General features: G+C 40.5%; 2 protein-coding genes and 1 long non-coding RNA gene across 5 annotated transcripts in view; 1 reads left to right on the plus strand and 2 right to left on the minus strand.

Moving 5' to 3' along the window:
• Nucleotides 1–21,212, plus strand: part of ITPR2 (inositol 1,4,5-trisphosphate receptor type 2) — a 499,981-nt gene that overhangs the window by 424,522 nt on the left and 54,247 nt on the right. For 2 of the 3 annotated variants that reach the window (XM_027593395.2, XM_027593396.2), the window contains 3 exons: nt 3,570–3,662; nt 13,639–13,769; nt 14,880–15,045. In XM_027593395.2, the coding sequence (XP_027449196.2) occupies nt 3,570–3,662; nt 13,639–13,769; nt 14,880–15,045 (390 nt within the window). Of the gene's footprint in view, nt 1–3,569; nt 3,663–13,638; nt 13,770–14,879; nt 15,046–21,212 lie in introns of those variants that run through there. The other variant, XR_003519864.2, reaches the window with a different exon arrangement.
• LOC113921925 lies at nt 419–13,629 on the minus strand. Its single transcript, XR_003519866.1, has 4 exons — nt 13,275–13,629; nt 8,278–8,448; nt 2,984–3,066; nt 419–520 (listed from the first exon to the last, which is right to left on the minus strand). It is a non-coding gene; the product is annotated as an uncharacterized LOC113921925 (long non-coding RNA).
• SSPN (sarcospan) overlaps nt 13,657–21,212 on the minus strand; it is a 250,908-nt gene continuing 243,352 nt past the window's right edge. Inside the window, exons 6-7 of the transcript XR_003519865.1 lie at nt 15,944–16,014; nt 13,657–13,774 (exon numbers count right to left, since the gene is read on the minus strand). The gene's annotated coding sequence lies outside the window, so the exon portion shown is untranslated. The remainder of the gene's footprint in view (nt 13,775–15,943; nt 16,015–21,212) is intronic.

Below are 21,212 nucleotides of genomic sequence, written 5' to 3' on the forward strand. Positions count from 1 at the left end.
CCAGTCAACAACTTCGGTGTAGGATAATGGCTTTGGGATTCTCTTCTTCTTTTCCCTGTCTCCCCCAAGAACAACATCTAGCATCGTTCACAACCATTATTCCATATATGTTTGCTCACAGTACATCATACTTATTATACTTAAAGAATTGAAAATGGTAAATGTTTTGATTTGGAAACCATCGGGTAGTAAGAAATCGGATATAGAAAAAATGCTCAGAATACTGTCATTAAGGAGCTCAATTCATCAGGATGTTGTCACAATGTCTATACGATATTTATTTCTGTTGTCTCACTGGTTAGGCATCACCCATTTACACTTCCTGTGATTCTTGTGGTGTGAGGGCTTATTCTTTCCATCTTACTTTGAATTTTTATTTACCATCCTTTCTAATGGTTTCTTCTTCCCCCATGCCTACCTTTTTCATTCAGGTTAAATTTCTTCGTTACTCTTTTTCCAAAGCAGGATACAAATCATAGTTCTGCACTTTGCTGTTTGTTTCTCTGGATGATTCTGTAGCCTATGAATTGTAGAGAATAGAAACCACAAAATTATTTTCCCCTCAAGCCATTCCAAATTTAAAGGTATGATTTAATTAGTGGTGATTTATAAACAGTAGTCTTTCTTGCCTTTAACAAACATTTCTTGATTATTAAATTGATGACATATGGTAGTATCTTTCTTGGGATATGGGGTAATTAAATGGCATTTAGATCTGTTATTAAGTCTAAGTAATCAAAGCACAGAATAGAAATGTCATCTACATAGATTCGGTTGTTAAACTTGAGACTGAATTTCATACCTAGGTATTAGTCTTTATTCAGAGGAATATGAAATATTTTGTTACTGCCTTTCCTGTTCTCCCTTAAATGTTACTTTTTCCAGAGTTTTACATGTGTAAATATTTGGAGGAAAAGCTCCTATCCATAAATAGCGCCCCCCCAAACTCCACTTTTACCAAATTATCTGTGAATCATAAAGTATCTGTTCTCAAAAATCTTCAAGTTTTAATTATTTTTTATTTACTAGGCATGATCACATTGAGTTATTCAGTACAGGGTGAGTCTGAAGCTGAAGCGTCATGATTCCTGAGTCCAAATGTGTACAATTGTTATTGTTTTATGAATCTAGTAGTACTTTTGTGTTATTTAAAAAGGAAGTTAGTGTCATTATGAATATATTTTCCTTAGAAATACAAAAATATCTTCTCTCTTTTTTCTTACAAAATAGGCAACATTAGACCTAGAATCTCAAGATCTTTATTAAAAATATGCATATTTATATAAAAAACTGCTAAATAAGAGAAAGCATTCATAAATACTATTAAAATCTAGTATAGGAGAACAGCTAACAAAGTTAAACTCTTGGATTCTTCATAGATTGAGAATTTTTGTTGCATCGGCTGAGAATGAATGTGATATTGTGCCCTGGGAAAATCACCCTTACTTTCATAATATTTTTAATTTAATTTGTAATGCCATCTAGTATGTCTATTGATAAATAGCATAAAGTTTATTTTTTCAAGTATTGAACGCTCTTGACTCCCAAAGTGGAGTGAAATTATCGAGGATAACGTGCTTAGGTAGCAAGTGACGTCTAGGGAGTGCAGAAGGATGCGGTTGCTCAGGGAGCAGGAAGTAGTCATCAGGAAGCCATGGGATGGGAGCCCAGAGGGGAGGCTGAGCATTCTAGAGGTAAATCGCAGAACATCACAGGTGCCTATGAGAGTGGAGGATGGATAATTGGCAAATGGCATCGGGAATTGAGGAAAATGTAGATCCTACCTCTGGGACCAGTGGAACCGGGCTCGATAGAGGAAGCAGCTACCACTTTACCATGTTGAAGGGAGTCGTGTCTTAGAAAAGCCCAGGGAGTTGGAGGGCAGGTTCCGTTGACAAGCGGAGGTCACAGTGTCTCTCCCATGTGTCCCTTCTTCCCCATTCTCAGTGCCACCCTCCAGTTTCCCACCCTCGGGAACATCCCATGTGGCTTCCCCACCTTCAGCCTGTTCTGCCTGCCCGACTCATTCATCCTAACCACCGCTCTGATTGGGTCTCTCATTGATTCAAGAACTTTGCTGGGATCTGCCCTGACTGTGAGATGCTTGGTTTAAAACATCAGGCTGGGAGCTCAGGTCACTCTGCTCCCACGTCTGTGCCTTTGCTAGCCTCTGTGCCTTTTGTCATACAAACGGCACCTGGGATTGCCACCTTCTTCCCCTCCCCCCCCACCCCAGCTCATCTTTCTGTGTGTAAATCCCATGTCTCCTTTAGGTTGATCCTTCTCCAAAAAGCCTTGTATTGTTTTCTTTCTAAAATTCACTTCTCTGTCCTAATGCACTATATTACATTAACTGTGCTCACTTCCTCCCCTCAGGCATCATCCGGTCTCTGCCCCTTGGTATTCCCTATTTGTTAGGTCTGCAAGGCCTCCACTCCGTGTCCTCAGAGCCTCTCATGGAGTCAGGAAATATGAAGTAAGGGAATGGCCACCAGGACACACTCAGAAACCTCATCTCTCTCTCTCTCCCTCACCACCAGAAACCCACTCCAGCACCAAATGATGTACCCACTCTTTCCCCCAAGTTTGGCCCAGTGAGGGGGCAAGGAGTGATGGAGGCAAATGTGTGGCCTCCCTTCCCTGAGTCGACTCGGTCTTTCTCAGCTCCAGTGCTGGTCCTGCAGACGACCCGGTCCTGGTTGCCTAGTGCTTCACCCGATCACGCAGCCTGACTCCAGGTCCCTTTTGCCACCTCTGCCTTCTCTCATCAAAGAATCAGGGTAACCTTGGTGTGGTGTTTCTCTGCCTTGCACTTGAATATTTCTTCAACCCTTTGTATATAAAAATGAACTTGCTCCTGTCCCCTGTCTTATGGACTTTCCTTGATGACTCTGTTTGAAATGTTGGTTTGAGAGGTACGACCTCTTTACTTTCTATTTGTTACTAACAACCACAACAAAATGTTTTATTAAGTTCTTCTCACCCAGATAGGAAAGTTACTATCTTCTGGTTCATTCTGGCCAGGGAAATACGTGGTGCACTAGCAAGCAGGTGGATCTTTGGGAACTAAGGAAGAAAAGAAAGATCTTGAGTAGGATCTGGCAGAAGATTCTTGCATTTTAAACCCTGTTCCCTGGAGCCCCCTACTTCACTGTGAGAACTGCCATGACCTACAAGTCTCCACCTGCTGTAGGGACTGACCAGTGGCTTGGAGCTCGGGAAACACCGACTGCTTTGGGGAGGTGTGTTCCTGGCATCCCAGGTCTGAATCCTGAATGCATTGGCCATCCAAGCACTGTTACACATGGTGGTTAAGCTCTACATTATTATTAATACAGGTATAAAAGGCTTCTAGTGGATTGGCTTGTGAACCTATTCTCTAGTTATAAAATTGCTTCCATATACAAAACTGCATTCAGAGTTCCAAACCAGCTTGCTAAAAAAGACTTCAGGAGCACAGCTACATCAGAGTAGTAGTGCCTTTTGTTTATATGCCTTTGTAACCATATGTTCATTTCTTGTCATTTGCGTATTTGTCTCTATACCATATTCTAATTTGTGTGTTCCAGGTAGTAATGAATTTCCCACTATGACTTTAACTTCAACGATGGAAACATGTAAAAAGGACAACTGCTCACCCACAATACCCGCTTCGAATACAGGTCTGTAAAAAGGGCCCCAGATCTTGATCTTTTGCAGTTATGTTTCTTTGGGAAATGTTATTACCACTAAGGGAGTGGCTCTAAGGATTTCGTGGTGGGTTGAAATAGAATCGTGGAGGGTAAAAGAACCCAAAAGTTTCAAACTAGAGAAAGGATTCCCGTATCTGTCATTTTGTATCTCCCACCCCGTTCCTTGTATTATTTCTATTCATGAGAATTAATCAGATTTACCCTGTGGGACGGCTGCTAAAAATACTATTACCGTATTGCAAACCCATGCCATACGGAGACCCTTTTAATTATATGGCCTATCACAAAGAATCAGGAAATGCACAGGCTTAGAACTCAGAAGGCTTGGTATAATCCTGGGCTTCCCACTTTCTAGCTCTCTGTCTTAGATATGTTATGCAAATTTCCTGGACCTTGTTCAAGATGGTTTGCCCAGAGAGGGAGGGAGGGAAGGAGGGAGGGAGCAGACAGAGAGACAGAGAGAATATGATACTTTCCCTGTTTCCAAAGGAGCAAATGGAACCATGCTCATAAAAAGAATTTTTTAAACTCTAAATTGTTCTCAATGGTTTGGAAACTATGGCATATGTGAAATTTAATGAACTATAGAAGGAATTAGTGATCTCTTTCCAACAGCAGCAATGATGTAGGGAGTATATATCTTTAAATATTTCAGGAGTTTTATTATATTAGAAAGGAGTGGATTTAGTCTGTGTTACATCTAGGAAGGGCACAACTGGACTCGGGGAAGATGAGCGATGGAAGAGTTAATAAGCCCAGTGTAAGGATGGGGTCCCCTGCTGCCATCTGGGAGCACATCTGTCTGATCATAATGAAAGGGCTGTCTTTCCCAAGCTTCCTTTTTTCTTGAGATGTTGGATTGTTGCATGAAGAAAAATGGATCGTGCCTTCTACAAACAAAATCTTTCCTGCTTTATGACCTAAAGGGAGAAATACATACATGTGCATTCCATCCCAGTGCCCCAGCAGCTCTATGAACTGTGAGCAGCTGCCTCCAAGACTTCTTTCCTCCCCTAAGGCCTGGCCTGCCAGTCAAGGCTTCCAAACAACAAACCAGCTCATTCTTCGCTTGTGGAGCTTTACTGTGCTCTGCAATTTCTAAAATCCTGTTACATGCATCCTCCATTTTAAACACCTCCAATTTCCTTGGCCTTCCTCACACAGTCTAGCAGTGACTCTTGATGTCACACTCCAGGGCAAGAAACTGAGTGGTGCTATCATATTCTGGATAGTGGAATTTGGAATCACACCATACCCTTGACCCATATTTGGCTGACTCCGCTAAAATGCCATTCTTCACTGGTTCAGCTGTCAAGCTATAAATGCCTATCCTGTACTCATGTAATTGGGAGTTTGGGATTTCAAGCACAAAACGATGCATTTATTTTTATATATTTCTGCCAACCTAGAATCCAAGGCCATCCCAGTTTGTCCCAGGAAGAGATGAGGAGCTTTTTCAACTAGATGATCTCTAGGTTTCAAGCCCCTTTCCATTCTCATGTGCCATGGGGCTCATGGTATCTTTATGGATCCTGATTCTATGAAGCAATATGTTTACTCTCTCGTGTCATCCTTAAGCTGATAAGCTATAGAACAGGGATAGGCGAACAATGGCCCATAGGGAAATGTGACTTGCCACCTGTTTTTGTACAGCCCTCAGGGTAAGACTAGTTGTAACCTTTTTAAAAAGTATTTTCTTTAAAGAAAATGATGCAATAGAGACTTTATGTCACCCACAAAGCCTAAAACATTTCCTATCTGGCTCTTTAGAAAAAAAAATTGCCAACCTCTGCTATGGAAGATTTTCATTAAAGGTGCAGAAATGTTGCATGGGACAGTGCTAAGGACAAATTCTTGAGCATGCTACTAGAAATATGCTTTCAGACCAACATAGTCATGTTCTATGCAGTTCTTCAGCCACATAGAACTCTGTCTTAAATAAATTATCAGTTAACCCATGTTTCTCCATCTTAAAAAAAAAAAAATCATGAGACTCCTCAGAGCCTCCTTGCCAAAGCCCAGATACACAATGTCTGTCACATCCCCAGTTTGAGGTTAGTGTGAACCCATACTGGCTCCTCTTGATCCCACCTTCTTCCCACACTATCCTTTTAATGATCCATTTGGATGTGTTATCTTGGGGACCAGCATCAAGCTCAGTTTTCAGCGGCTTGCAGAATCTGTCACAGTCTCAAATTCAGGTCTACAAATACTCCTCTCCTCTTATTATTCATATTTTAAAAAAATATCACAGCAAAAACTTGGGTATAGTTTAAGTAGCTGGGTAAAATTAAATAGCTCTTAGGATCTTTTGGCCGTCTTGAACTTCAATTTTTTATCTCCAGTACTTGTAATTTTCTTTTCAATTGGACATGCTTTCTCCTTAACAGACTGTGAAAAAAATAGGTTAAAAAATGTATAAATTTTCTCATTAGCACAACTATTCTAACAACATGGTCCCAAGGATATTGTAACTGTATTCTTGCCTTGCTCTCCTATCTCTGAATATTAACTTGAAATTATTTCCTTTGTTTTAAAGCAAATATGCTTTAACTATAGTTTGATTTTGAGAAAGGAATATTACTTTGCCAGTGAACCAACAACAAAGCCAGTGTTCCTCCTGCCAGAGACTATAAAGATGGCTGACCCAGGGGCCCACACAGCAGATGCACTAGTGATGTTCATCTGCAGCATGGGAGCTAGAAGCTCCTAAGATTCAGTGAGGTCACTGCCAGAGCCTCTTCTCCTGGAGTGAGATCTTCCCAGCCATACATGCTGTGTGCATAGCCCAGGATGTGGCTGCCCAGCTCTGTGCAATCTTGTAAATCTTAGGCTTGATAATCAGCCAGACATTCTATTGTAATTGTTTTATGTGCTATTACTAATTATGACAGTTTATCTTAACATTTAAAAAAATGAAGTGAATATTTTTGTAAAACAGGAAATTAAGTCAATTCAGCACAAATCCTTGATGATGGTGATGGTGATGGTGATGATATTATCATAAAACCTTTATTCATCCATTCCTCCAGCAAAATTTGTTCAGCCTGATCTATTGGCCAGCCCCCATGCTGGGTGTTCAGGACATAGTACTGAGTAGACAAACATGATCCTAGCCCTGATAGAACTTTATAGAATAGTAAGGGGGGGAGGCATAAAAAGTTGTAAAATATGGTGAGTACTACCAGCAGTTCCATGATCAAGAATCACAAGAGAGCTTGGCTGTAGGTAGAGCCAACAGAAAGGCCCTTCTGAGGAGGGATTATTTAAACTGAGACTTGGAGCATGAGAAGGAGTCAGTCACACCATTCCAGGCACAGGGACCAGCATGGGCAAGGGCCCTGAGGCATGTCAAAGATAGATAGATACTACTAATTGTCCTCACATTATGGGTAAAAACACCAAAGGACACACACTTTAAGTAAGATCACATAGCTAGTAGACTATTCTAGATCTCTGATGCCAAGGCCTGTCCTCTAGGCTTCTAAGTCTTATTGTCCTTCAGTTAAAGGATTAATCTCTGTACATTTTTTTCTTCCTTAACCAAAAATTAGATTGTTAAAATTCTGCCTATCATATTGCCTTTCAATTAGAATGCTTGGATAACTTTTCTTTATGCATGCCATCTTCTAAAGGCAATACTTTGACATAAATATTCTCAATTATGTATTTCCCAACAGGAATTGATCCCTCCCCCGCCCCCTGCCCCATTCTCCCACCTCAAGACATTTGACCATGCCTGGAGATATTTTTGGTTGTCACAGCTCCAGGAGGAATGCTTCTGGCATCTAATGAATAGAGGCCAGGGGTGCTGCTGAACACCCTTCAAAACACAAGATAGCCCCCCTCAACAAAGAACTCTCCAGCCCAAAATGTCAATAGTGTTGAGGTTGAGAAACTCTGTTCCATCACGAGGTCTGTTTGGAGACTGGTTTATAACTCTGGATACAGACTCATAAAAGGCTTCTCATAAAATCCTCTACAAGCTATTTCTCACCTAATATATTACATAAGGAACAGAACTTCCCTTTTCTCTGTGGGCAGATGGGGACAATTCTTGCAGGTTTATTACCCCTGGAGCAACATCTCCATGATTTTATGCTCCGCCTGAGCTGGGCGTAGGGAGAGGCAGGTACGATTTTGCAGGAAAACTCCCAGAGAAGGAAGAAGAGGGGATAGTGGAGGAATGTCAGCGCTGGTGTGGCAGGGACACTGTTGGGGGCCAGAGCTGTTGGCAGTGGCTTCACACCACCTGGGGTCATTCCTAAATCAGTGTTTGAAACTACAAGAATGCCTGTTATTAATGTACCTACTCTTTCCTCTGTGTCCTTTTTTTGCATTTGATACAGTAAGTGATAAAATTCATCTGACTGAAAATTCCACGGATTTGATCTTCTAGCCCTTGCCCCCTTTAAACCTCGGCCACACATATTTAACCGCAAGGGTAGAGGAAAAGCTCGCCCCTGGTGTTTGTTGTGCAGCATGGATCACTTAGATTTAAAAATAACTTTTCCATGTCTAAGACCAGAATTAAATTTTAATTTGCAAACCCTAGTGTGCATTTGTGATGGCCTTGGTTTGTTACCTTGTGGACAGCAGGTCCGCATTACAAAGGCCCAGACCCATACACAGGAGCAGAATAACAAGCCTCGTGGTGATTGGGGAGCCCAGCGCCTGGTCCCCGAGGAAGCTCCAGTGGAGGCAGGTAGGGTCATTGTCCCAGCAGCCGCACATTCACATGGTAACGGGCAACCAACTGTGGCCGGAGAAAAAAAAATAAAAAGAACTTTTATCTCATTTGCTGCAGACCTACCTGACTTCTTAGACAAATATAATCACTTACCAAAGAAAAACCAAAAAAAAATTTTTTTAAACCGACTTTCTAGAAAAGTGAGGCCTTTTTTAGGCAATTTACAAAATATTGTTACAATTATTTTCTAAGTAAGGGTCATTTGAATGCACAGAAAAGGGAGGAAGTTCACAGGTTTCTCACATGTATGAGCCATTCAAGATTTAATACATTTTGGTATTTTACTTTAATAAAAAAGCCTGATGAATAGCTGAAGCTGATCAGCCTTGGTGCCACTCTGTGTTTTGGCTTCCCACGGGGTGCCCCGCATCTTAAATTTCTCTTTCTAGTTAACATTTTTAAAAAAGAATTTCCATAATGAATCGATTAAAATTAAAGTTTAAAACAAACAAGAGGTTTTCGATTGCACTTGGACTTTCAGCTATATCTCAGTGGCAGTCGGTTGTTTCTAAGAAATCATAAAAAAATGGGTACTTTAATTATTAAAGCAGAAAAATAGCATTATTAAATACTCTTATTCAAGCATATCCAATATTCAAAAAAACATAGGCCAACACCTCAGATCAGAGCCAAGAGAATATATTTTTATTCCTTTCTCTGTATAGAACACTTTAATTCCTGTTATGAATTAAGAAAAGATATTTTACTTTACTAATGCTCAATTGAAAATGAGGATAATTTCGTCTCATCTTCTTCAAGTATAAAGTTGGTTATGTTAAAACTGTAACTTTGCATAAGATTTTATAGCCATCTATCGGTAATAATGATAATTATGACACCTAGATTTGTCACCCCCTATGTGCCAAGTGATGTTCTAAGTTCCTTAACATGTATATATATATTTAGTTTTTTTAAATGCGTCCACATTACACATCTATTTCCACTAATTCTTTCCTTTCGCCTGTACGCAAGCATACACTCTCATTTCTTTTTTTAAAGATTTATTTAGAGGGAGAGAGAATCTCAAGCCGATTCTCCACTGAGGGTGGGGCCTGGCAGCGGGGCTCAGATCTCACAACCCTGAGATCATGACCTGAGCAGAAACCAAGAGTCTTCCGCTCAAACCAACTGAGCCACCCAGGCACTCCTCTCTCACTCCTTTTATAACCACCTGATTTCATCATCACTCCCTTGCCACCGTTAGCTAGCCCATTGTTCATTCTTGTACCTGGAACCGCTTTGCTGCCTCAATTTGAACCTTCCTCTGCACTCTTGTTACCTGCCCACACGAACCCATCTCCTTTTCAGGACCAGAGTTTCTGATAAAACAACTGGCCTGCACTTTCTCCTTCGATTTCTGCATCAACCATCTTCTGTTTCACTATTTGCTGTCTTCCTGTCATCTCCTGATAACCTGAATGTTCAATCCAGAGACCTTTTCTTGCTTCTCATTGCTTTTGACTCTTCCCATAATTTTTACATTTTTTGGTATCTTCTCCATCTTTACATTATTTTCTTCCTGAATTTTGGATCACAGTACTCTCCCAGCTCTCTTGTGCTCTCTAGTTTTGGAAAATGCCTTCTCATCTTCTCATCCTACAATCATCTGAAATTCTTGCCTTGCCTTCATCATAACACCTTGCATTCAGCATCTCCTTCTCATTTGTCCATTTCTGTGGCCTAATGAAACCGCCCATTCCCAAGTCAGCTCTGGCCGGAATCTCCAGCGGAATGTATAACCCTGCCTTCCCCCTCGGGCCTAGGGTCATGCCAAGCCCCTGTTCGTCCATCCTTTCCATTCTCATGGCCATCACTCCTGGTTGAGGCTCATCACACATTACGCCTCCTAAGCAGTCTTTCCATCTCTAGTCATTCTCTCCTCTTCAATTCACCTACTGTATCACCACTAGATCACTTGTCAGAAATCACTGCTTTGCATATTTTCCCCTTACCCCCAACTCGAGAGTTTCATGATGCTCCATTGCCTGCCAAATAAACCCCAAACTCGCAGAGAGCTCCCAGTTTATCTTCCCAGCTTTATCTTCCATTCCTCTACATACTGGCTTATTTGATGTTCATCATATAAGAAAGAGTTTCCTACCTCCCGCACTCTCTGGCCATACCATGGGAATACCTCTCTGCTACCGTTTTAATCCCTTGACTATTTGAGGCAAACTCAGAGTCTCCGTTAGTTAGAGGGATTCCCCACTCATTATCCCTAGTATTAAATGTTCTCTATTCTGATCTCTTTGCACCACTTCTGGGACTGTAATCACATGTTAACTTGTCTTATTATTTAAGTAAATGTTTTATCTCATACTATTTCATTAGCTAGATGATAAAGCACCTTGCCCTCCAGCGGCTCCCCTGGGCTTTCAGGATAAAGTTTAAACTCTTTAGCTAGGCGTATGAGTCTCTCCATAATGAACAGGTCCCTTCCCGTTTCTCTTCTCACACTTGTCTGCATGCACCAAAAGCCCAGTCATTCCAGTGCACCTGCAGTTCCTCAAACACCCCATATGGGCTCATGCCTGTTTACCTTCACTCATCCTCTTTTCTCTGCCTAGAATGTCTTACTTTGCTGATATTACTGGCCAGGCATAAGTCTCTTTCAATATTCAACTCGGGTGCCACCTTCTTCAAGATGCTATCCCTGATGCCCCCTGCCCCCGTGAGATGCACACTATCCTGTCTGCACAGTATCCTGGGATAGGATATTGCCTTTGTTCATCTGCTGACCCACATTTCCTACGAAACCATAAATCTCCTAGGGGCTGCCACACTTTCCTCTTTCCACCTGTCTACCTAGCACCTGGCCCAGGGTCTGTGGAGACAGTGAACTGAGGCAGGTTTGGCATTGGGAAGGCCTGCTGGTTATGTAGGTAGGTCTCCACAAGGTGGCATTTACTTAGGTGAATCTACTATGACTCAGGGCCTGGCTTTTAGCCTGCAGGCAAGGGAACTTGGCTTAACGCATTGTGAGTAAATCCATCTCACAAAGATAGAGCCTTATTAACCAAACTCATGGAGGCTCCTATATAAAACCAGTATGCCGACGCACCGATTCTTATGCAGTGGGTTGACTGGATTGTTGCTGTCGTTGACCTGGCCTGGGCATTCTCCCCCTGCATACATGCTATACAGAAAGTCAATACTCTCATTTTATATATTTGCAGCCAATCCATTTTATTTCGCAGTGGCTAATCACATGAATTGTGTGTGGATTTTACTAGCTCACCTGTTAACGAATGAACAGCCTCGTTTTTAAATTCTTAGGAAGAGATGGGAGCACTTTCGTGTGGCTTCTATGTACTGACTAACCTGGCACTTTGTTAAGTCTTTAGTATACATTTATGTCACATGACCAGGTAGTTGCTGATTGAATATATGAATGCAGATCCTGCCACTAAATATAAGATTGCTTTGACTGAACGTCTAACCATAGCAAAGTAGCATATAGACATATTCCATATGACCTCATTACTGGAAAACCACATCTCTCTATAAAAATTCCTTTAATTCTCTTACCCATTTTTAACTAGTTTTCTTCACATTCTTCCTAGCCATCACGTTAGAACCTACCTTCAGGTGTCGGGGGCCTAACTAGCATGTTGCAGACAGAGCTTTCTCTGCCTGCCTTATCTCCTCCCCACAAGCCTCACCTCTTCCCCATTTCTCCTTCCTCCAAAGGCAGCTTTATTTCTTCTACTTTCTAAATCAGAAAGTGCCTTGAGGCTCACCTCTAAGGTAAGTGGTCTGGCACAGACTTGGCTGTTAGCTTTGATGCTGCAACATTGTGCCTACCCATCTCTGACTTCCGCCCCCCTCTTGAGGTATATATTTATGTTTTAAAAAGAAACCGCTCTGAATAAAGGGAAAATATCAGGATCCTCCCATCCATGTGAAGTTAAAATAAAGTCAGTTCACAAGAGGAAAATCAGCCTTTTTGTAACAAAGTACCAAACAGGCTGTTGGTCATGGATCATGTAGACAAAATTAGACTGTTTCTTTTTCTTTTTTCCCCTTTGGTTGTTTTTACATTTGTGCCTGTGGCTACACAATTCCAAAATTCAACACCACTATGGTTCTTTAGCCTTGTAACAAGAAAAACACATTTCTGCTCACTTATCAATTTTAGGAAATCCTGATTATTTTTTTTTAAGATTTTATTTATTTATTTATTTTAGAGAGAGAAAAGTGTGTGCAAAGTGGGGGAGGAGCAGAGGGGGAGGGAGTGGGGGGGAAGCATGTCAAGCAGACTTCACACTGAATGCAGAGTCTGACGTGGGGCTTGATCTCATGACCCTGAGATTGCAACCTGAGCCGAAACCAAGAGTTGGGCGCTTAACCGACTGAGCCACCCAGGCGCCACAGAAATCCTGATTCTAACATAGTATGAACTTTTCACTATTTTAAATGACTGGGAAATTATTACCAAGTTTACCTTTAAACCAAATTAAGACCAGGAACTTTTTTGTCACATTATATCTTTTCTGTCTCCTCTTTTACTCCCTAAATATTTTCACGTAAGTACATTCACATAAAATAAATTGTTCACATAAATATATTGTGCTTCTTGTCCATAGCTCAAAGCTCCTCATTAAAAGAGCTTAGATGCTTAACTAAATTAATGAAAGAATATCTGCCCTAATTCTTAAACACCTACTCTGTGTATTCTAATCCCTGTGCAGTGTTTTACATATCCTAAATATAATCTTCTGAAGGGTTTCATCCTTAATCAGACCTCCCCATTTTACAGATGAGGATAGTGAGGTCAAGTGACTGCCCAAGTCTCAGTACTGGGACAGAGTAGAATTTGGAGCCACGCCCACCTGGCTTCCTTGTGCACGCTCTTTTTCCTGCAATATCTTTGCTTCTGGGGTGAGTGGACTGTCTTCCTGAGGTCTTACCACAACCTCCCCGCACTACAACAGTGTACCAGGCAGATGAGCTTTCCTTATGTTGTCCTTTCCATTCTGCCATTTGTCACTCTTGGAAGAAAACAAATATTTCAGAATACTATTGTGTGGCCTTCTCAGCCTATGTCAGTCATGGGCTACTACAAGTCAAATAGGTGCTATGTGCTTCAAAAAATTGTGTCATGGCACAGTTGTGAAGGAATGGCTATTTAGAAGTAGACAGTAGCATATTTAAAACATGAGTTTGTTGCCTGGTTTAACTTGTGTGTTTTTATAGCTGATGAAGAGTATGAGGATGGAATTGAAAGGACATGTGATACTCTCCTTATGTGCATCGTCACAGTCCTGAACCAGGGCCTCCGGAATGGCGGCGGTGTGGGAGACGTTCTCAGAAGGCCATCAAAAGATGTAAGCTGTAGAAAAAAATATTTTTTTAAGAAGAACATAAGCATTTTTTAAATTTTTCTTAACAACATCTACAACACAATTTTTGTTTTCAAGATGCTATGTTGTGTCATTTGCCTTAAACGTATGTATAATGGTGGCCATTAAAACCAATTAATTGTATATTAGAACTACACAGAAATAGCTAATGTCCTAAAAAAAATCTATGTCTGTTAGTAGGGTTATGAAAAGTTTCCAAGTTTGAACTGTGTATTGTATTACAGCCATGAGATCATGACTACAAACTTGGTAGAGGAGTTAATGGTTGCATAAATAACGGAACTAGGCTGCCTCTTGTCTATCAGGCTTCTAAGGCATTAAGATTTACTCTTTGCCTCTGAATAGTAATAGCGGCCATTATTTATCCATGATGAATATAAAATTTGAACAAATTCTAAAATGATTTCATATATTAAAATGGCAAGGCTAAAAAATTTCTCATTAGCTGCAAAAGCTCGAGTGCCTGGCTGAAGACTTGAGAAATCTGAGTTCTGCAACAAGCCAGCTATGGCATATTGTCAGTTCGTCTAATGGTTCCTCATCTGTGAAATGGCTGGATTGCAGCATCTCTAATGTGTGTTTTAATACTGCCCATCAGGTAGAAGTAAGCTGGAGCTGTCTGTACTTGACCCTATAAGGCCAAGAATAAAATCTACTCTAGAAATTGACGAAGCATTAGGTCCTTCTCAGCTCGCTAATCGCTGACCTTGGGAATTGCTACTTGTCTCCCTTTTGTGCAGCTTCTGGGATGGGATCCCAATGTGCCAAAATGCATTTAGCAGAATGATATAGTACAGTGGTTTTTAATAAAAGGTACGTCCCCCATTGATGGGAGGGTATAAGTCCTGGAGAATGGAAGTGGCTCTGGGAATAGGCGTGAAGTTTATCTCACAACACTTAAAGAAAAGAAAATGGAAGACAGAAAGTGGGTCTTATTTTTTCCAACTTGGAGCACTGTTTATATTCATTCAGCAAACCTTTATTAAATATATTCTCTATGCTAGACTGTATGTCAAATCAACGTACCTTGAAAATATGTATACATATACTTTTTTTTTTTAATTTTTATTTCAGGAACCCTTGTTTGCTGCCCGAGTGGTGTATGACCTTCTTTTTTATTTCATTGTCATCATTATTGTCCTTAACTTGATTTTTGGTGTTATCATTGATACTTTTGCTGATCTCAGAAGTGAAAAACAGAAAAAAGAAGAAATTCTAAAGACAACTTGCTTCATCTGTGGTAAGTGTTCGCAGGATACATAAATAATAGGTGAAGAGACTATCCAGGAAGAAGGAGGGGCTAGAGTGATTTTTATTTGTCATGCTTTGGGAAAAATAATTTCAAAATGAAAGCTAGACAAAAATTATGTAACCGAGCATTAGACTAGGGTTCTCTGCTTCCAGTAATAGATAGAAGAATTATATCCGAAAGCTATCTTGTCATTATTTCTGCAATTTGTATGACTCTCTGACTGTAGAATGTGTTGCAAAATTTCAAAAGGTTACACCAACTGGCAAACAGATTTTTAATCACAATAACCTATTGATTAGATGACAGAATGATTTTTATTTTATTTTGTTGGATTATGAATCCACAGATGGTTTTTCTAGCAGCTTGAACTTCTATTCACTAACTGTACTTCTCTGTTTTTCATCTCTCTCTCTCTCTCTTTCTCTCTCTGACACACACACACACACACACACACACACACACACACACACACACACACCACACTCTCTTCCCCTTTGCCCCTTGTTAGCTCTCAGTCTGACCCAACTCTCTCCTTGCCCTCATCATTCCCTTTTGCTCTACCCTCTTCTCAATATACTTCAGCCCATTGGTAGTCTCTGTAGCTGACCTAGCATCCTAGAGTTCTTCCCTCTCTTTGAATATTCACTAAGTCCAGGTTATCCTCACCATCTATTTCACCATGTTGAGCTGAAGAATCTTTTGGTTAAAGTCACATAACAAGCATAAGGGCTTCACTACAACATTATTCTATATAACTCAAATTGGGCCCTCAATAAATCCCATTCCCTCCTTGATTCACCTTTTGTCAATTGTCTCATTCTCCTCAATGGGTCTCCCAAACCTTTCCAGCATTCCCTCAACACTCAGAGGTGTACCAAGTACTAACCTGTAACAATGAACTGTATTCCAAGGAAACAAACACAAGTTGGACATGCCCTTCTTCAGGGTGTTCACAATCTAGTGTGGAATACAAACACAATAAGCATCATTGCTATCTAGTGTGTTAAGAGACATGATAGAGAAGTTCACAGGCTGTTATACCCCTTCAGGTTATGGTGGAGGCAAACAAGAAAGAGTCAGGAAAGGCTTTTAGAAGAGATGGTCACTGAACTGATGGTAAAAGATAGAAGGTAGCTAGTCATATTAAAGTGAGTAGAAGCAGGGCCGCTGGGTGGCTCAGTAGGTTAAGCATCTGCCTTCGACTCAGGTCATGATCCCGGGGTCCTGGGATCAAGCCCCACTTCAGGTCAGTGGGGAGTCTGCTTCTCCCCTCCACCCTTCCCCCTACTCGTGCTTTCTCTCTCTCGCATAAATAAATAAAATCTTTAAAAAAATTAAGTGGGTAGAAGCAGAGTGACCAGCATAAGAACAGGCATGAAGGGAAGAACAGCACAATGGGAGTCTTCAGTTACTATAAGGAGCTCAGTGTTGCTGGAGCATGAATTTCAGTGCAGTCTATGCCCCAAGAAGAGGTTCACCAGAACATGGCCTTTTATGTTAAAAGACTTGGACTTTGTCCTGTAGACTTACAGAGGATGCTGAACCATTAAAGAATTTAAGTAGAAGAGTACAGGGTCTAATTTTTGTTTTAGAGCAATGGGGCAACTACAGAAGGTTGTTTTTCAGGGGACATAGTCCAAGTGAAAGGTAACAACTTTGATGCAGGAAAGTTAGGGTGCAGTATTAAGGGTAGAGGACAGGGTCATGGAATACTTAGAGACAGACTTTTAAAATCTCAGTGGTTAGGAATGAATATGAAAGATAGTTGGGTGTGTGGGTGGGTGGTAGTACCAACTGTTGAGTTTGAGAAGAAAAAAAGAAAAGATTTGGAGAGGAATATACTGAGTTTGGCTTTGGAAATACTGAAATTGCAGTGTGTACTCAACACCCCAGTGGGCCACACCCAGCACAGAGGTCAGCATGGGTCTGAGCCTCAGAGAATGAGTCTGCACTAGAGACAGTTATTGGGGAATCCTCCGTCTGTGTGTGGTAGCCAAAGCCAGAGCATGGGGAAGACTTCAGAGGGGGAAGAGAAGAAAATGGGGTTTAAAGCGGGAAATATCAGCACTGAAGAGTTGAGAGAAACAGGTTCAAATGCGCGTGCACACACGTAGATCTTTCCAGTCAGAATGGTGTGAGGAGAACCAAGAATGTGTGTCATATGGATATGAGGGGAGGACACAGCCTTGGAAAGAAAGTGATTGATTATCAACTATTTCAAAGCAGAGAAGACCAGTAACATATTATGCCAAATAGAGCCTTTGTATTTCTCATTCAGGTGATTCGGAATAAAGATGGAGTACTTTCCATGAGGATAAGTTACACAATGCTGGGGGAGATTTACCAGAAGGAAATGAGGCAGAAAGAAGAAGTCTTTCTTTATATATCTAGACTAGATGGAGGGAAACAAGATTGGGTTGGAGCCAAGGAAGATATCGTACAATAATTCAGGGATTTGGGGAAGAGAGGCATTGTATGGAAGAATGAGTTCTGTGGAGGAAAAGACATGCTGCCCTTGAAAACCTTTGTGTATGTCTCATGGTCTTGCTTTTACAGTGCTTCCTCTAAGTCCTTCCTTTCACAATCATAATAACTATTATGTCAGCGTGCAACCTTGGAAGAAAGGGTTCTTTGGAAGAAAGTATCAGTTAGATGTGAGCCTCATTTGAGGCCATGATCCTTCCTCCCATATTCTAACAAGAAAGATGAACAGCAAAGCAAGCCCATCACTTAAGTACCATTCCTGCTCCTCTACACTTTCCCTTTGCTGTCAGAATTCTCTTTGGCTTTCACAGTTACTTAAAAAAAAAACCTATAACTTATAAATTCCTTAAAACATCACAATAACCCTCATCACCAGACTGAATGTTTTTCTCAGCTCTCCCCATTAGGTTCCTGCTGACCTTTTCTTCTGCCTTGGATTGCTCATTCTCTCATTCTATCACAAGCCTTCTCCCAACCACTAGATAAACGGTTCGGATTTTATTATTGCCAAATGTGCAACCACAGCTCCAACCTCTTTCCAGGTTTTGTCCTTTATTTCAGTTGTTGACTGACACCTACACAGGCATGACTTTTGGCAGCCAAATCTACCATGTCTGAAAACCAGTGCCTCTTGCCTTTCCATCTTCTTCTTCTGACCTAGCAGTTTATCCTGATCTCTATATTGCCATTGATGATATCCCACTGGGCCTTCAGTTTTCTAGGCTGGGAGCTTCTCCATCATTCTTAGCATCTCCTTTTTCCTATTCCAGGTGCACTAGTTACCATGTGCTAATGAATCTCTGTTCCCAATCTCACTCACTTCCCTCCACACATCCCGCAAGCCACACCTTGGTTTTTCAGGCTCGCCTTGGCTCACACCCCAAAATGTTCTGCTCAGTGCTGCCAGACTAATTTTACCAGTTTGAATTCATCATTTCCTTACTCAAAAGTCTATCAATAGCATTGCACAGTCTGTAACTCTAAAATTCCAAATTTCCTGGCACGTAAGGTGCTCCATAACCAAGCTCCCTTTTTTGCCCACCTTTTCACCCAATGTTCCCCTGTTTATAGATCAACTTCCAGCCCAACTACATTGCTCATCTTCAACTTAGAGACTCTCCACATGTTCTCAGTTATGGTGTTTCCATTTGGAATGCCCAAACACCTAAGCTGTTCAACTCCAACCCTCTCTCTAAGGCCAGCTCTAATGCCATTATTCCATGAAGCTTTATCAGATTTCACTAACCAGCAGCGAACATTTCTGCTTCTAGATGGCTCACATCACACTTAGCAGTATGGTACCATACTTATTTTTTGTTGTCTTATCTCTGTCAGATGCTATACACTGTCACATAGTAGAAAGGGCATGGACTTTATGGTTAAGTCAACACACTGGTTTCATATCCTGGATATGTGATCTTAGCCAAGTTTCCTTTTCACCTTGAACTATTGTTCCCTCATCTGGAAAATGGGGAATATAATGTCATCTTTTGTGGTTTTAATGAGTATAATTGAGATCATGTGTATCAAAATTCCTAGCTCAATGCTTAGCTGAGTAAGCCCTCAATGCACATTAATTTCCCTTCTTTAAGATACTTATTTATTTTATGATTCCTTAGTATGTATTGAGGACCAATCATAAATATTTGCTTAATGAATGACTATTCAATAAATCAGCCTAAATTAATATTATCTCTCTGTTTATGTGGCTTATAACCTACAAAAGGAAGATAAATTGGGTAAGTACTAGATGGATATATACGGCAGACAAAAAGCCTGGGTGTACCCATTCCAAGTTATTTTAAATTTTGTCACATTCAGGGTATTGTTTCGGTAGCATACACATTACCACAGAGATATAGGGTGATAAATCAGGAGGCATAGGAGGAGATATTAGATCAACATGGTCTATTTTACAGAAGCTTCATTTTCATTCAAAACTTTGAGAGACCATTTAGGTAATTTAACCTAAGAGTAAATTTTAATAGTATTTTTTACATTAGAACAAATAGTATGCTATAAAGTAAAATAAATTTTTAAAGTAAAACAAATTTAATGTGAACATTTAAAATAAAACAAGAATTTTTTTAAAAATTGAAAAGTAATCCCAGGCGCTTATAGCTGCTAACCCCGTAACCTCAGCAGCATAAAGTTTCTCTACTCTCTGCCCTTAAAGGACCTTTAGCAGAAATATGTGAGAAGCATTATCATAATGTATATCTAGATATGCGTGCGTTCCTGGAATTGTTTACCACATATAAGATCTAATACATCCCATATACGTTGAAAGAACTTAATTACAAGAATGATTTAGACAGTTGGGATATTTGGGGGTTGTACTAGGAGGCTATAAAATAGTTGTGATCAATTGATAAACGGTTCTTGTAAGAGTTGGGTGTTAAGTTGTGATCCAAAGAGGGATATCATATCAAACAACAGAGGAAAGAATCTCCACAGTAGGAGAGAATTGGCTCCAGTAGCACATGTACCAATTGACACCCATAGTAACAACAGAGGGGGAGGTAGATTCTGTGACAGGCAATGAGAGCAGATGGGATGTTCCTTGCCTTGAAGGCAATGACCAGATGTTTGAGAATTATGACTCAGAAAACAATTGCTAATGATCCAGAAGGCGGTCGTGATAGGGTGATGATTAGCAGATGACAGAGCTGAAGCAGTAAGCATAGGAACAAATTGGCACTGGTATCCATATTAATTATTAATTTTGAGTTACCAGAGGCTGAAAATCCAGCCAGAAGGAGATGTTGACAGACCAGTGTGACAAAATACCAAAATGGAGAAAGGATTGATGGTAGTCAGGTGCCTAGAATGAAAGATCTTTCTAGGTGATTTAATAGGAGATAAAGGCTATACTGTCAGAGAGGGGCATGTTCTTCTCTTCGTATATTAGTTCTTTATCTGTACTTGCGCCTCAAGGTCGTTTATACTTTATTTGTTCAACAGTTACTCACTGAGTATCTACTATATACCAGGGTACTGCAGTGAACAAAAATAGACAAAATTTACTGCTATCATGGAGCTCATTTTCCAGCACACATAGAATGTATGATGCTAAGGGCTATGCAGAAAAATACAGCCGAGAAGAGGTATGGTGATGGGTGAGTGAGGGTCCTCACCCTAGTCATACTGTGTGGGAAACACAACGTAGGTACCGTCTTATTTTTTCTGAAACTTCTGTGTTGAGCGCACAGAGTTCCTCTTATCCTTCTTTTCTTTCTGCCTTGGTCATCTCCTCCAATACCCTGGCTTTCATTGTTTATTTTATGTCACTTACCTTTGAATTAGTATATTTACACCTTGACGTCTCTGTTTAAAATTTCTAGCTTTGGACCTAACAGCCCAACACTGGTTGTTCTATAGGCATCACAAATTCAGCACATCCCCAGTCAAATGTATCTTCCCTCCAAAGTCTCTTCCTTCTTTTGTTTTTCCTTGCTGTACTGATATTACCATAAATTCAGTCATTCAGGTCAGGAATTGTAGGGTCATTCTTGATTCCTCCTGAATCTGTCCCTCTAATTGGACATCAAGCCCTCTTAAATTTTCATCCAAAAACTTCTCTTTATTCTCTCCCTTTTCTTCTTTTTTTTTTTTTTCCCCAATTATTCTGTCAATGTTAGTTTGAATGCCTACTGTTTTCCAGATACGAT

Source organism: Zalophus californianus, chromosome 9 (assembly GCF_009762305.2).
Source record: "Zalophus californianus isolate mZalCal1 chromosome 9, mZalCal1.pri.v2, whole genome shotgun sequence".
NCBI classification, from domain to species: domain Eukaryota; kingdom Metazoa; phylum Chordata; class Mammalia; order Carnivora; family Otariidae; genus Zalophus; species Zalophus californianus.